This window comes from Mastomys coucha, unplaced genomic scaffold (genome assembly GCF_008632895.1).
Source record: "Mastomys coucha isolate ucsf_1 unplaced genomic scaffold, UCSF_Mcou_1 pScaffold22, whole genome shotgun sequence".
Classification (NCBI taxonomy): Eukaryota; Metazoa; Chordata; class Mammalia; order Rodentia; family Muridae; genus Mastomys; species Mastomys coucha.
In genome coordinates, this window is record NW_022196905.1 from 232,775,559 (window position 1) to 232,791,094 (window position 15,536).

The following is a 15,536-nucleotide window of genomic DNA, read 5'->3' on the forward strand; positions in this document are numbered from 1 at the left end:
CATGCCTGCCACCCCGCCCTCTCCCACTTTCTGGCCCTGGCATTCCCCTACACTGGGGCATAGAACCAAGAAGAGTATTTTCATCGTCTGATCCGTGGATAAATGACCTGTCAGGCTCACAGGCTCATGAAGTACAGTACAGAGCCATCCTGAAGCATAAGAGGCTATAGTTGTTTTCAGGACAGAGTGCCTTTTTATCAGGCTGTAGCTGTCTTGCAGGACAAAGTTCAGACAGTGCTGTCACAGCCACGCAGGGCCGGTGACTCTTTACACACTTTGTGTTTGCTCCAGCTGCCAACTGGAGATAATTCTACATCACCCCCCACCCCCAACAGGGGACATTTGACAGTGTCCGAAGGATGTCCCGGCCAGAGGGCTGGTTGTGGTTAAGTAGGTGGTAGGAAGGGCTGCTTCAGTTTCCAGCAGTGTGTAGCAGAGCTCATCTTGAGGATACGGCCCCAGAAAGCTTGGCCTGGAGGGAGAGGTCTCTGGTTAGAAGGGAGAGAAGAACTTTCTTTTATAGTAAAATCGGGTTTGATTTTAGTTTTTTAACATGTAAGAAGCACAAGCATTCTTAATATTTTGTCTTGAAAGTTGAATTTTGTTAGATTTTTTTTTCCAGTTAAAGCCTTTTATCAAACATTCTATGTCTAGAATCAAATATTTCTGTGACCAAATTGAGGTTCTTATTATATGATATACACACACAGAGACACACACACACACACATATATATATATATGTATGATTACAGCAGCTTTATATAGATTATATTTCCCATTTCTATTAAGTTTGGTTTGCTTTGATTCTGTGGTGCTGGAGTAGAACCCTAGGCTGCCTCCATCCAGGCAATCAGGCACTTCCCACTAAATTATAATTTCAGATTGTTCCTTTCTTTTTTTTTTTTTTTTTGGAGACAGGGTCTTGCTGAGTTGGCCAGTGGCATGGACCTCTGTAGCCAAGACAGGCTTCAAACTTTGCTTCCTTCTTTAGCCTCTTGGGGCTGGAGTTACCAGGCCCCAGGCCACTATACCGTGGCTCCATTGAGGTTTTCAAGTGCCAGGTTTACTTCATATCAACAAGCATTTATTAGCACTCACTGCATCCAGATATTATTTTTTGCCAGTGAATAAAACACACACCCCTGCTTTTAAGGACCAGAGGCCTGAGAGAATCTAGGGGCTGACAGAATGGCTGTACAGCTGGTATTGCATAAGCTTTGGGGCCTTCAGATTCTTGTGTGAACCCCACAGTGACTTAGCTGACATGTGCCTGTTTGTGCTTTCTTCAAAGGCACCACGTTGGTTGGTTTCCATTCAGACAGAGGCCAGTTCAGAACTTTGCGGATGATGGTCCTCAAGAAGCTGCCAACCAGGACCCTAACAATAACCTCCAGGTACAGGCCTCACTGCCCTGCCCACTCTAGTCCTGAGCCTTCAAACTTGTAAACTAGTGGTTTGCCATTTTTAAAGGCTAAGTATTTTATGGTTTTTCAAAAAGTTATTCTTATGGCAGCTATTTCTAAGACTTTGAATATTCTATATAGGCATATGGCAATTGGGATTTCTACATATGTAATGATGGGGAGGTTGACCCACATTTTGAGAATAAGAGATATGTAACAGTATACTTAACTATGGAAACTGCTGGTGGATAGTTATTCTAATTGACTGGGTACATAACCACATCTCAGAATAGATTTTCTTCATAAGGCATATTAATGCGTAATCCTGAATAACAGAAATTGCCTCTCTAGTCTACTTTTAGAACACTGAGTTGCCAGGTTGGTTTTTTAGCTCAGGACACTGTCCCGATTAGATTAATTAGAAGACTGGTTAGCGTGCAGCAAAGTTAATTACTGTTTGATAGTAACCGAAGGTCACTTCCTCTGACACTGGCCAAGAGCAGTGTTCTAAACTATGGAAGGCCAACTGCAGATGTGCTGTAGAATTGGAGATGTACCTCCTGCAGCTAAGGACTCATCCCCAGGGATCATCAGCCCACCAGGCTTTACCCTGACCCGACTTCAGGATAGGTGTTCCTGTAGGCCCTAATCATTTTTCTCATTGTTTCTTTGCCTGCAGGGAGGTGTTGACCCTGAAATGGAAGACCCCAACCGTCAACCCCCAGACCGTGAAGTGCTGGACCGTGAGCACACCAGCCCCTCATTTATGAGCACAGCATGGCTAGTCTTCAAGACTTTCTTTGCCTCTCTTCTTCCAGAAGGCCCGCCAGCCCTAGCAAACTGATGGCCCTTGTGCTCTCTCGCTGGAGGCTTTGACAGCTTGGACTGGATCATCTGGCTCCAGCTCCTTTTCCTCCCCTGGTGTGGACTCAACAGAGTCATTGAAAAGCCACAGGATGACGATGTGCTTCTGTGCCAAGCAAAAGCACAAACTAAGACATGAAGCCGTGGTACAAACTGAACAGGGCCCCTCATGTCGTTATTCTGAAGAGCTTTAATGTATACTGTATGTAGTTTCATAGGCACTGTAAGCAGAAGGCCCAGGGTCGCATGTTCTGCCTGAGCACCTCCCCAGATGTGTGTGCATGTGTGCTGTACATGGAAGTCATAGACGTGTGTGCATGTGTGCTCTACATGGAAGTCATAGATGCAGAAGCGGTTCTGCTGGTTCGATTTGATTCCTGTTGGAATGTTCAAATTACACTAAGTGTACTACTTTATATAATCAGTGAATTGCTAGACATGTTAGCAGGACTTTTCTAGGAGAGACTTATGTATAATTGCTTTTTAAAATGCAGTGCTTTACTTTAAACCGAGGGCGGCGACTTGGCAGAGGTAAAACCTTTGCCAGTTTTCTGTTCAATAAAGTTTTGCTATGAATGACCGTGGTAGAGACTCCATTGTCCTGGCAAGTTTGCTGTGTCTTTTGTCACTGGAGAAGCAACAGTTCAGCTGCTGATTCTTAAGTAACCCAAATACTTCTTTTCTAAATCGTTCTTTGTGCCAGCAAGGGGTGAGGCTGCAGAAGCTCTTGGTAACTAGGGCTGTGCCTGTGTATGGCCCCATTTACTACCTAAATGTCACCAGCTTATGTAGAGCCCACCAATACTAGATCCCCCAAATTTAAGGTACGGGGCCTAATTATTTCTTCTGAGAAACTTCGATTTCAACTAAGAAAGGAAAGGATGAGACTAGAGAGGTTTTTAGTCACCAACCCAGGTTCCTCATGAGTGACTTTAAAGCTGCATCTGCCCTGAAAACAGTCCTTATGCCTGGGTAGCCATAGGCAGAGATGGCCAGAAACCAAGCCCAGAATCTCATCTTGGAAGTGAGTTACAGCACAGTGTTCTTTGGATGTGAGGGATGAAGCTCTGGTGGCAGAAATTCAAAGCGGGTTAACCTGGAGTGCTTTGATGTGTACCCACTAAGCAGAGGTTTTCATTGAGTACTCTGGCACAAGGGGTTAGGAAGAGCTCTAACTAGTTAACAAGAACATAGACCTAAAGGTGGTCTCTACCAAAGGAAACAAGTGCTGGCGCTGCCTTAGTGTGTTACAGAGGAATGGTCCCTAATGCTGTTGGAGTCTGCAGGGTTAGAGGAGACTCTTCAAGCATCAATTTCTCATCAAAGTGATGCGTTGTGTCTGTGATAAGGTCCCAGGCCCGTGGTCCTCACCCCTGATAAACTCCCTCTTTCCCAGTCTCCCCCTAAGCCCTCATGCAAATTCCCTATGATTGGCTGGCAGATGAAGAGCCCACAGACCTGCTTCAAAGATAGTCCTGAGTGATATGGTGATATGTAAACAGCACCTGGGAAAGGACAGCTATCTATCTATCTATCTCTCTCTCTCTCTCTCTCTCTCTCTCTCTCTCTCTCTCTCTCTCTCTCTCTCTCCCTCCCTCCCTCCCTCCCTCCCCTCTCTTTCTTTCTCTTTGAAGCATCCCAGAGACATGGCAGCGGTTTAGGGAACTCTTTCTTGTGGGCAGACCTTTAGCTAATGGGATCATATGTTTGGGGCAAGAGAAACATCCAGAACTGCAACTGCATCCTGATTAGACCTTGTTCATAATTATACTGTGGTGTATCCTAATTATATTGTGGTATATGCCAATTCTGTATATGCTGGTTTTGGGCTGAGGCTGGTGGTTTAGCTAGTTGGGCAAAGACTCGGAAGAAATATGACTAAGAAGCTGGTGACAGGAGCCCTGGAAAGAGGCATGTAGGTGGACCTCTGAACAGGCAGAGGGATCATGGTACCTGTGTCCTATGTGAATTCTCATGAAGGAGTAAGCGCCACAGAAAGACTTTTGAGAAAGTGGGCAGAAGGACCTACTTGTGGATGCCAGCTAGCCTCCTTCCCTCGCCCCTCCTCCCACCATGGTCCCACTGGCTCATGAACGTATCAGGGTGACAGGGATGGAGGCCTTGCCTAGAATCAGCAACATGAACTCTTCTACCAATGGTGAACCTGCTCGCAGCCACTACTGAGCGCTCAGTGTGCCAGTCACAAGGATGGTTATCAAGTCCTTTGTTTCTGTGTGCGGAGAGCATTTCATGCCAATGCTGCTGTGTCTTCATGGTATTCTGTGCAGCACCACTTCTGATAAGGACCTCCTCCTCAGTACACGCAGGGCCCACAGACCCGCAGTGGGTCAACACCCAGTGGGATTTGCTGCCGTATCCCGTTACACCGGACCAAATAGTGTTCACTAAAACCTATCCACATGGAGCCTGTGAATGTGACCTGATTTGGAAATGGAGTATAAACAGATAATCTAGTTACGATGAAGTTACACTGCAGATAGACTTTGGAGCAGGAAAATCTGAACCCTGCAGGAGGACAGTCTTATGAAGACAAGTGAAGACTGGACTTACACTGTCGAATAATAATAATGCGAGTATCACCAGCACCATCCAAAGCCAGAAGGAGCAAGAAGTGATCTTCCATGGAGATTTCCAGCATGACCTGACCCTGCTGATGCTATTTCACATGGACAAATGCCTGTGTTGTATTGCCTTGGCTCCTGATGATTTGTTATGGAAGCCTGCATTCTGAAGTAGCTGTGGAGTGGCCGTCTGTGGACTCAGTTACAGCACCACCATGTGGCAGTGCCTTGCAAAGTGGGGACAACATCCATTGAGGGGTTGTATGTATGGAATCAACCAGGATGGAGAGGGACTCTACCCTAGTAAAACCTTTGCACCTTGGCCCAGCATCTAGAGGGCATAGGTCATGTGGTGTATATAAAATGCCTAAGGCTTTGTAAGAACCTCAATCCCCAAACCAGGTGACCTGAAGACATTCTTGAGTTCTGGAGGCTAGGACTCTGAAGGTGCTCCTAACTTGGGGTTCTGATGGAAAATCCATTCTGGACCCTTCACTTTTAGTGTCTTAGCAACCCAATGCTCTCTGGCTAAGCAGCTATACCACTCCCCTTTCTCACTGCACCATTACCTGGCCCAAATCCCCTCTTTCTGTGCTTCTGCATCCTCATGTTGTCTTATGAGGATGCTAGCCATTGGCTTTAAAACTGAAAATGCCCCATTTCCATAAAAGCACACACTCTGAGGTTCTGGATAGACATGGATTAGTGGGTGATAGGTTCTGAGTCTGTTCCCCCCTCCCCAATTTTCATGTTGAAAACGATCTCCAAATTCATATATTGAAAGTCTTTGGGGGTGACACCTTTGGGAAGTAGAGTTATCTGAGGTTATGAGAGTGGGGCCCTCTTGATGGAATTAGTGGCTTTCTGAAGTAGACCCTAGTTTATAGCTCTCCAGTCTTGTCCATATGAAGCCTCCCCTCCATATTATCATGTAACCAATGGCCCTCCGCCAGGTGCTGGCATCTTGACATTGAGCCCCCTTGCTTGTTGAACTGTGAGCTACAAAACCCTCTATTCTGCACAAACTATCAGGCTGTAGTATTCAGTTATAGCAACAGAAACAGACCAACAGCATAGGGAACAATTCAATTAATTTAATCAGCCCACAATAATGAGGGATTAACCTGGGAGCCAAGCATGACATGGCCTGGCTGCTCTGGACCCCCTATGCCTCTGCAGTGACAAGAAGGAAGCCACTCTATTAACTGGAGCAATAGATCCTGGTGATTGAGAGGAAACTGGGCCGCTTGGCAGAAGCAGAGGGGAAGACAGGATACAGAAGCAATGTCTCTGTACTATCTCCCTTCTAAAGGGGCCATCACATCTCAATTCAGTCGGGACTAAGAAAGAAGAACTGGATCCCCTCAACAGGGAGTGAAGCCCCCATGACCATAGTGCTCCCTCAGCACAACGGAAGGTGGAGGACGAATAGGAAAGCACCATGTGCAGTCATGTGACCAGCTTCGCTTGAGCAATGCCATTGCCAAGTGCACATCTTGTTTCGTTGTGAATAGCTGTCGGGAACTTGTAAGTGACACATCTGTGTCACTCTGCTTCCCTCTCCCTCTTACCCTTTATCATCTAACATAGATACTAATTAATAGTTGTAATTTATGTCCCAGAATGTAAGCCCCAGGTTCTCAGGGAACGAAGTGGCCATTTCCAGGGACTGTGCATATCCTTCTGAGGAGAAGGTCTGCGTGTTTCTACTGCACAAGGAATCATTGTCATTTATCTGGAGGTTAAAGATGGCCTAAGGAGATGTGCACGGGTGTCAAGTTGACAAAAGAGAACTGCACTGGTCCAACTCAGCCTGTCTGAGTCCAGCTTTCCAAACACATAAACAGTGTGGTCTGGCTTGTACACATAGAGTGCTGCGATCAGGTGCCTGTAAATCAAGGGTGGCCCTCCATAACCTGGGAAGGCCCACTTAATTGGCTCACAGACTTAAGGTCTCCTCAGAGAGGAGAAACCAGGCTGCAGCCTTAAATCCTGCCTGAGGTCCCTCCATGGCAGACCTGCCCAGCCACAAGCACAAAAGCCCACAACAATACACACACATCCCAGCTGCTTCTGCTTCTCTGGCAGTACCCGGACTGCTGAAGAGTCTCAGCTCCTTGTCCCTGTGTGTCATGTCAGCCAACATGGGATGCCCGGCAGGCTGGGACACTTGTTGTATCAGGGACTGTTCTCTTACTTGTCTCTGAGAACAAAGTGTATGTGGTGTCTCCAGCAAAGGCTGAGATTTCCCCATCTAGGCTGGAGTCTATAGGAAGAGACAGGCCCCAACCCAAAAGATTTAAGTGAATCTGAAGATTTAAATGGTGAAGAGTATCAGGTTGGGCAGACGTCTCCAGTCAAGGCAATGTCAATCAGCCTGTCACAAAATACCCAAGAAATTCAGCTTATCTGAAGGACGTACTTTGGGGGATTCAGACTGCTTGGCTCCATAGTCTCCAGGCCTGTGGTGAGATGGAACACAATGGCATGGTGTATGTAGGGCAAAAATGCCCATTTTGTGGAGTCCAGGAAGCAGAGAGAGAGATGGGGGAGGAAGAGAGTGGGAAAAGGGGTGTTACTAGGAAACGGGAAGAGAGGAATGAAGGGAGAGAGGGAGGAGAAAAAAGAATGAAGAGAGAAGACTAAGAAAGAAACCAGGGATTAAATATATCCAACCATCAAAAGGCTCACTGCTCTGAGATCAGCTTCCTCCAAATAAGCCCACCTCCTAAAGTTCACATCACCTTCCAGTAACCTAGTAAAGCTAGGAATCCATCAGTGGATTAGTCCACCAGTAAGATCAGGGCCTGCATGATTCAGTTAGATCCCAAAGGCTCCACCTCTAAACACTTCAGCACTGAGAACCAAGCCTTCCGTGTGGACCTTTGGTAAAGCACTTGGGATCCAGTACATGAAAGTGTGTGTACCCAAAGACAGAGGTGCTGACCGATATCAAGGTGTGGGGGCCACCACTGGCTGACCAGAGCATAAATAAATGCATGGTATTACACACATTCAGCAGTTAGTACTGGTAAATCCACGTGGGGTTTACATCCTGGTAAGCCAATAGAGATTGCACAAAGGTGTACGAAGATACAGAACATGCGTAGAAGGAAGAGGAATTATGACGTAGTGAATAGATGGTAGTGATTGTGTGTGTTGGAGGAAAGACTAGGCCGAGGTCTGGAAAAGCCCTGAGGAAACTGAACAGGTTGAAGAACTGCAAATGCCCTGGGGTTAGAGAGAGCTTGGCAGGACACACATCTCACATGATAATGTGCTTGAGACTGAGCCAAGAGAAGTGGTAAGGGATGAGACCCAGAAATGGACGGGTCAGCTCATGTGAGACAGTATCAGCTAGGGGCTGGAGAGATGGCTCAGTGGTTAAGAGCACTGACTGCTCTTCAGTGTTCAGGTCCCAGCATCCACATGGTGGCTCACAACCATCTATGATGGGATCCAATGCTCTCTTCTGGTGCATCGGAAGACAGCTACAGTGTACTCATGTAAATAAAATAAATAAATCTTATTTTAAAAGTAGCTAAGGCAGACTGGGGCCATTGGAAGAGCAGTGAGCCGTGAAGTTTGATGGCGGTGTACTCCGCAGAGTTGGAGTTTAAGAAGGAAGAGGGGAGATGAGCCAAGTGTCTTCAGTGACTTGTGAAGATGCTCCCTCCACTTCCTTCTTCTGTAGACGATGACAGTCCCATAGACTGTATCAGCCAGCACCATAGATCTCTTAGGTTATAAATGCTCGTGTGTTTCTCTTTAAAGGAAAAACTTAAAAAATAATGTGTGTGTAAGGGGTGGGGGGAGTTGTCACAGATAATTATGAGCTTCCCAGTATAGGTGCTGGGAATTAAGCTCAGGTCCTCTGCAAGAGCAGTATGCACACTTAAGTGCTGAGCCACCTCTCCAGCTGGTTCTCTTGTGTTTTTAATAGTCACTGGAGAACGCATCTCCTAGCATAGTTCCCTTATGGCCAGAGAAAGGATGTACAAGGTCGGTTCTGCTGCATCCCCATGGATACAGCAAACCTACTTAGAGCCAGCTCATGGAGGAGGAACAGACAAGAAGACAGCAGAGAGTGCTGACCAGGGCTGATGGGCAGTGTTGGGAATGGGGGCACTGAGACACCACCTGGTACTAGTGGCAGAAGACAGTGGAAAGGCAGAGGGTTGTTCTGATGACAGCTGGCTGGCTGGGGCTGGCCTGGGATTGTTCCCACGGAAGGACAATAGGGTTGACACAAGAGGGCCTGTTTGTATCCAGCAGGGTGCCTAAGGGAAATCACACTGGCTCCAAGCTCCTGTTACACACAGATTGACACCAGCTCTGCCAATACTGAGTTCACGAGGGTCCAAGAAAGCCAGGCAAGCCTTCTAAAGGTCTCCCTGGTGGCACAGGTGCAGGGCAAGCTGGATGAAACACATGTCTGTTTACTGTGTTATTTTTTTAAGGTATTAAGTATAATGTATTCTTTTAAAGTGAGGAAGTCCAGTTGTCCCTTTAAAACTCATTTTTAGTTAAAGGGGAAAGTGTGGTTGTTCCCGCAAGACTGACAGGAGACACTCACTACCCTTTAAGGTCTCTGTTGTCACCATGATCATATGAGGTGAATTCTAAAATGTGTGCACTTGGGGGCTTGCTGTGGGCGGGACTGCATGTGTACTAATGGTGAGTGTGCCTCACAGTCAGATTTGTCTGGATGTCTCATGTAGTTGGCATGTGTTTATTTGCACATGGGCATATTGTACACACAGGTGCACTAGGCTTCCTGCATACAAATGTCTGTCTGGGCAGGTATGTGGACAGAGTGTATCACATATGTGTATCTTGGATGGATGCTATTAATAGTGCCATGGAGGTGGCAAGTGCAGTAATTTTCTCTCAACATTCAGTATTATAGTAAGGGATTTGGCTTGGCTGGAAGCCAAGATGGCCAGTCAGCAGGCACCAGAGAACAGAACCATGTCTGGGCAGAAGCTGACTCAGCCAGTCCTAACTCTCCCATTTTCTTGGGTCTCTGGTAGGTAAGATTAGCTCTGAGCCTGACTCCAGACGCTTTGGCATCTTTCTGTCTCATCTCCATCTTTCTAGACCTCCTTCAGTCCTCTGTCTTATCCAGTGATCTCTGGCTGAACTTTCTGGAAGGTCCAGGGTTCAGAAAAAAGACTGGTTGCTATAGGGTGGGTTAGGACCTTGAGGCAACTTTAGATCCTTTGAAATGCCAGGAAGGGTGCCCCTGGCCCAGTCAGCTTGGATTCCTGAAGTACAAATGCCAAGGAGCAGGGCTGGCTTAGCCCTTCTGGCTCCTCCACAGTTGGGGCTCTGTTGGGAGGTCCTGCACTGGACACTATGGAGCTATCTGCCATTCCTTCTGAGGCTCTGGGCCTGATCAGAACATTAGTAAGCTTTGGCCCTGGCTTGTGTGTAGTGTGGGGATTCATAGTAGGGGCCATGCATCCACAGAAACACCTCAGGGCCATCTTGGTGGTGGCTGCAGTGATCAACAGGGAGCTTTGGTCCTCTTTAAGTTTACAGAGTTTACTGAACATCTGCTCTGTGATGAACTAGCTTTCCATGATGAGCAGGTCATCCACTGGAGGCTCTCAAGGCCTCACTGGTGCACAGACACTGGTTGGCAGGTACTTCTTCTAATCAGAAAGAATGCCAGCACACATTGAAAACTGGGCAGCAAGCTGTGGACCAGCCACTGTGCTCAGTCTCCCCCTTCCCGCACAATGGCTTGTCTCATCATCACTCTCTGTAGAGAGAATCTTTTATAAGCATCACCAATAAGCTGAGACAGGAAATAGGAGGTGAGATATCCAGCCAGGAGAGAGAGAATTCTGGGAAATAGGGACAAAGGAGATTCGCCCAGAGAACATAGAGGAGATGGATATAAGCCAGTCACACAGCTGAACTCAGGTTTAGAATAAGGGAGATATTCTCTCCAGAATGCTGATGGGACAGACATAAGGCGACAAGGAGAGGAAACCAGCCACATAGCTGAACTCAGGTTAGAATAAAAGGGAAAATAAGTTAGGAGCTAGTCAGAGACCAAGCTAAAGCTATGTCATAAGCACCTATTAATAAGTAATGAGTCTCAGAGTCATTATTTCTGGGAATTAAGTGGTCAGGAGGAAAAACTAGATTTTACAATCCCTTTGAAAGAAAGACCCTGAGGTTTTGATAAATCCCACAGCTTTCAGGTATGTAGCTCTTACGTGGCCAAAGCTGGGCTCCCACAAAACTGTCATCTGGTAATTCTGCTGTTTCTTAAGAGATCCTTCAAGCTCACAGCCTACTGTACCTATGCTTAAATGTGAAGACCCTGGCAGTCCTGTGGGTCTCAAAGGCAACAATAGCCCCATCCCAGTCTTTCAACTTAATAATTTAGTGTCTGTCCTTCCAGAAAGTTCTCTGCAGAACAACATATACACACTCAAGGCTGGGCTCTCTGGTATATTGAAATGAGACTATATACTTACTCATGTTGTCACAGATTCAATAACCTGCAGACAAAATACTGAGCTTGATTCCCAGAACTAATGTAAAACAAAACAAACAAAACAAAACAAAGAACAAATCCAGGAATGACTGCAGAGGCAAGAAGCTCTTAGGGACTTAGTGACCAAGTAGACTTGCCTACTTAGTGCATTCCAGGCTAGTGAGAAATCCTATCTAAAAAAGTGGGGAGGTTGTCCTTTGGTCTCCACATACATATGTATACATGTGCATGTGTGCCTACCCGAAGAACACTCATAAAGTTGCACTCATGCTGACATGTATGTGGTTAGGTTAGTGCCACGGACTGGGTTCGTTGCCGGGACCTCTTGTTCTGCGGAATGAGAGTTCTGATCAGGTGGGAAAAAAATTTGGTGAGTGACAGACAGAATCGACACAAGGAAGTGATGAATCTGAGTGTATTTTTTAAAAATGGCATGAGGCTTTTACAGTCATTACAAAAGAGAAATGAGAAATCTGGCAGCTCAGCAGTTGAGGTACATTGAGGCCACCTAAAACACACTAGGTCTAAAGCAGCCACCTCTTCTGGACAGGCGCTGCACACACACACACACACACACACACACACACACACACACACACCCCGGGCCCAAGTGCTCTGGGCTGGGGGACGGGGGGCTGCGGACTGCATGAGGCTCGAAGCTTGAATCTGAATGAATGAATCTAAGTCTAAGTCTTAGTCCATCTAAGTTTGTGCACAAAGTGAAAACCAGGCTTAAATAGTATACAGAAAACAGGATGAATGACAAAAGTCACGTAGGCAGATGACAGTCACATCAAGGTCAGTAAGATCACATAGGCAAGTGATGGTTACACCAAGGTAAGATCAGGCATCCAGGCATCCAGGTGTGAAGTGGAAGAGCAGTGGTGCCCTCTCCACTGGGGCTATTTTAGTATTCCCAAGCTAATTCTCTGTGTCTGCTGGAAGCAAGCACCAGGAAGTTCCAATCTAGCAGTTCCTGAAAATGCCCTTAAGTGAGGGAAGCCCTTCAATTACTCTCTGGTATGTAAAACAATTCTGTCTTCTGTGGGACTGCCCTGAGAATTCTGACTATGTTAACAGTAAGCAATGGTGCCTGACCTCTGTTGCTAACTCTGAGGACATCCTATCTGATAAGGCAGCTTCCTTGTGAGAAATTCCAAGCTAAGGACAGCTTGGAAATAAATTAGGATATATTGGAACATTGTGCTGGCCAGGGAACAACGCCCTTTTTTAGCCATTTATGAATCATTTCTTGGGGTACCTTTATATCTGAATAAGAAGGCATGTTAACGATTAGAAAGACTAATCTGGAACATGTCTGAGTTAGGGGATGCCAACGACTGACTGAATACCCAGGAGGCACAAACTCCCTTTGAAGTCATAATGCTTCTTGTCCATGATCAGGCTTTTAACCCTGATACTGCAGACATAACTGGAGTAGACGAGTGGGCGTGGCATGTTAGATTACTCCTCCCTATTGCCCACTCTTGTTCCTCCCTGATGCCTGCTCTACCTTCTCCCTGATTCCCACTCTTTCTCCCCCTGATGCTTGTTCCTCTTCCTCACTGATACCCACTCTTATTTCTCCCTAATTCTTGCTCTCCTTCCTCCCTCATGCCCACTCTTTCTTACCCCTGATTCCCACTCTTGCTCCTCCCTGATGCTTGCTCTTCTTCCTTCCTGATACCCACTCTTGCTTCTCCCCAATGCCCACATCCTTCCTCACAAGCAATATTATTTCAGGAAAGAAATTCATTACTAGCTTTCTTTTGCAAATTTATTTTTCATTTCTTTAAGCTTGGGTGCATGGAAGCACTTGAAGGTCAGAGGACAACCTCAGGTGTTATCTTAAGGAAGACCTCCCACCTTCTTTGATGAATGTATATAACTTTGAGACAAGGTCTCATCAAGCTCTGATTGGCCTAGAACTCAGTGTGTAGAACAGGCTGACCTTGAGGTCAAAGAAATGTGCTTACTTCTACCTTTCAAGTGTTTGGATTAAAGACAAGCACCACCACACCTGGCTTCACATCTTTTGAGACAGTCTTTTATTGGCCTAAAGTGTACCGATCAAAGGCAGGGAGAGAAAGGCTCACAGTGGCTGTGTGGGCTCTGTCACCAGTGCTGTTCCTCTCCCTTTCTCCTGTTTCAGGCACTCACTCGTGGGGACTGTGCTGGGGAGAACGTGCCACTACACAGTCAGTAGACACTTTGCTAGTGGTCACAATTTTGCCCACCACCAGGGAAAGCTAGATGGGAAAATGGGAGTGTGAGAGAGCTATGGCAAGCCTGACTCATGGCCCACAATGTGTTAGAGACCTCCATGGTGGTTGCTCTTTGAAGATGGAACATGACTGTTTCTGGCACTATACAGATGACTGCAGAATGTGACCTTTGGGGTTTAAGTCCTGTGACCTCTTTCAGTTGTGTCACCTGGAGGAACCTTCCTGAGCTCAGATTATTGAAGGTAATAACTCTCATAGGGTTATCATGAGAATGGAATAAGATGTATATGAAGGGTAAGCTACCATGCTTGCCAGTTTACACACAATTCAACCAGCATTTACTATGCACTTACTATGTGCTATGTACCTGAGAACCTACTGTGTGAAGACACACCCCAGCTATGATCCCAGATGGATATGCTGACCACTAAGTAGGGGTTTTTGGCACAATCTCTCAGAGCAGTGGGGAGTTATCATGCAGGCAGCAATCACATGACCACCTAGGTCAAAGAGGTGGAAACAGGACCTCCATTGAATAAATATGCGGAGGCTAACCGCTTATCATGCACACCTTACCAGATAAGTTTGTTTTGGAATGGAAAGGCTAACAGATGAATTGATCTCTTTAAAAAAAAATTATTATTTTTAAATTTGTGTGTGTGTGTGTGTCTAAGCTGAGCAAGTGTGTGTCTATATGTCTAGGTATGTGCATGTGCTGATATTCACAGAAACTAGAGGTACTATGTAGGGAGCCGGCATTCGCCATGGCAAGATGGCGCCTACTTCCGCTGTTGAGTAAACAACTGTTTGCGCATGTGCGTAGAGAACTGTTTGCGCATGTGCGTAGAGTGAAAAGACGCCATGTCACAGCCCATTCTGGGGCGTTACGTAGGGTAATGAGCGAACAGCCAATCATGAGCAGACACACCACGCTGTGGGCAGATACATGCACTGTGGTGTATATAAGCAGTGCGGATTTTGGGCTCGACCCCTTTTTCACTATGGATGGAGACAAATAAACAGTTGCTGCAGAAGGAACCTAGAGTGTCCGCATGTCTTCTTCCCGGCGAGAGGACCACGCGGGCTACAGTACTAGATTCCCTGGAGTTGGATTTACAGGTAGTTATGAGCCGATAGATAGATAGATAGATAGATAGATAGATAGATAGATAGATAGATACATAGATAGATAGATAGATAGACAGACAGACAGGGTTCTGTGTAACCCTGGCTAGTCCTAAACTTGCTATGAAACCCACAAATAACCTTGAATTTCTAATCTTTAATCTTCATGACTACCACACAAACCGAGATTACAAGCATGTGCCATTACACTCGCTCTTATGCAGTCCTGGAAATCAAACCTAGGTCCCTGAGCATGCTAGGCAAACATTACACCAACTGAGCTATATTTCTAGGCTTCCATTTGTATTTTTAAAATAATATGATAAATATGAGAATTCTCAGAAACACCGTAACTCTTCCAAGGTGAACGATGCTGGGTTAAGTGACTGTCAAAGGACATGGCCAGGGTGGGCTCTGACCATGGGAAACAGGCTACAGTAGCTAAGGTCTGGGCATACCCTGCCTCCACTATAGTTCCCGCTGTTATCCAAGAGAATGTGGGGCAGAGAAGTGGGCAGGCACTGAAACCCTGGGCCTCCTGCACCTCTCCTATGGAGTATGCACTCTGGAGCTGCACCCTCTACATTATGTTCCACTGGGAACAGAACTCCTTCTTTGCCTTATGGGGCTTCCAGGACAGTCACCATGAGCCTGGGTGTGATATAGAGATATATAGAGAGAGACAGACAGACAGACAGACTATCTTGTTCCTTGTCTGTTGTCTGGAGATAAGGACATAGAGGCTTCACAACCCTAGTGATTCAGAAATCCAGAAAAGTTTGATTCCAAGAACTGTCAAAGCAAAGAGATCTTGAGAGGGA

The 15,536-nt window shown here is 46.3% G+C and overlaps 1 protein-coding gene across 2 annotated transcripts in view; it reads left to right on the forward strand.

Moving 5' to 3' along the window:
- The window catches only part of Herpud1 (homocysteine inducible ER protein with ubiquitin like domain 1), a 9,825-nt gene extending 6,977 nt beyond the window's left edge, over window positions 1-2,848 (forward strand). For both annotated transcript variants that reach the window (XM_031340907.1, XM_031340906.1), the window contains exons 7-8: window positions 1,294-1,396; window positions 2,085-2,848. In XM_031340907.1, coding sequence (XP_031196767.1) covers window positions 1,294-1,396; window positions 2,085-2,249 — 268 coding nt within the window. In that variant the 3' untranslated portion in view covers window positions 2,250-2,848. The remainder of the gene's footprint in view (window positions 1-1,293; window positions 1,397-2,084) is intronic.
- The last annotated feature ends 12,688 nt before the right edge of the window (window positions 2,849-15,536 follow it).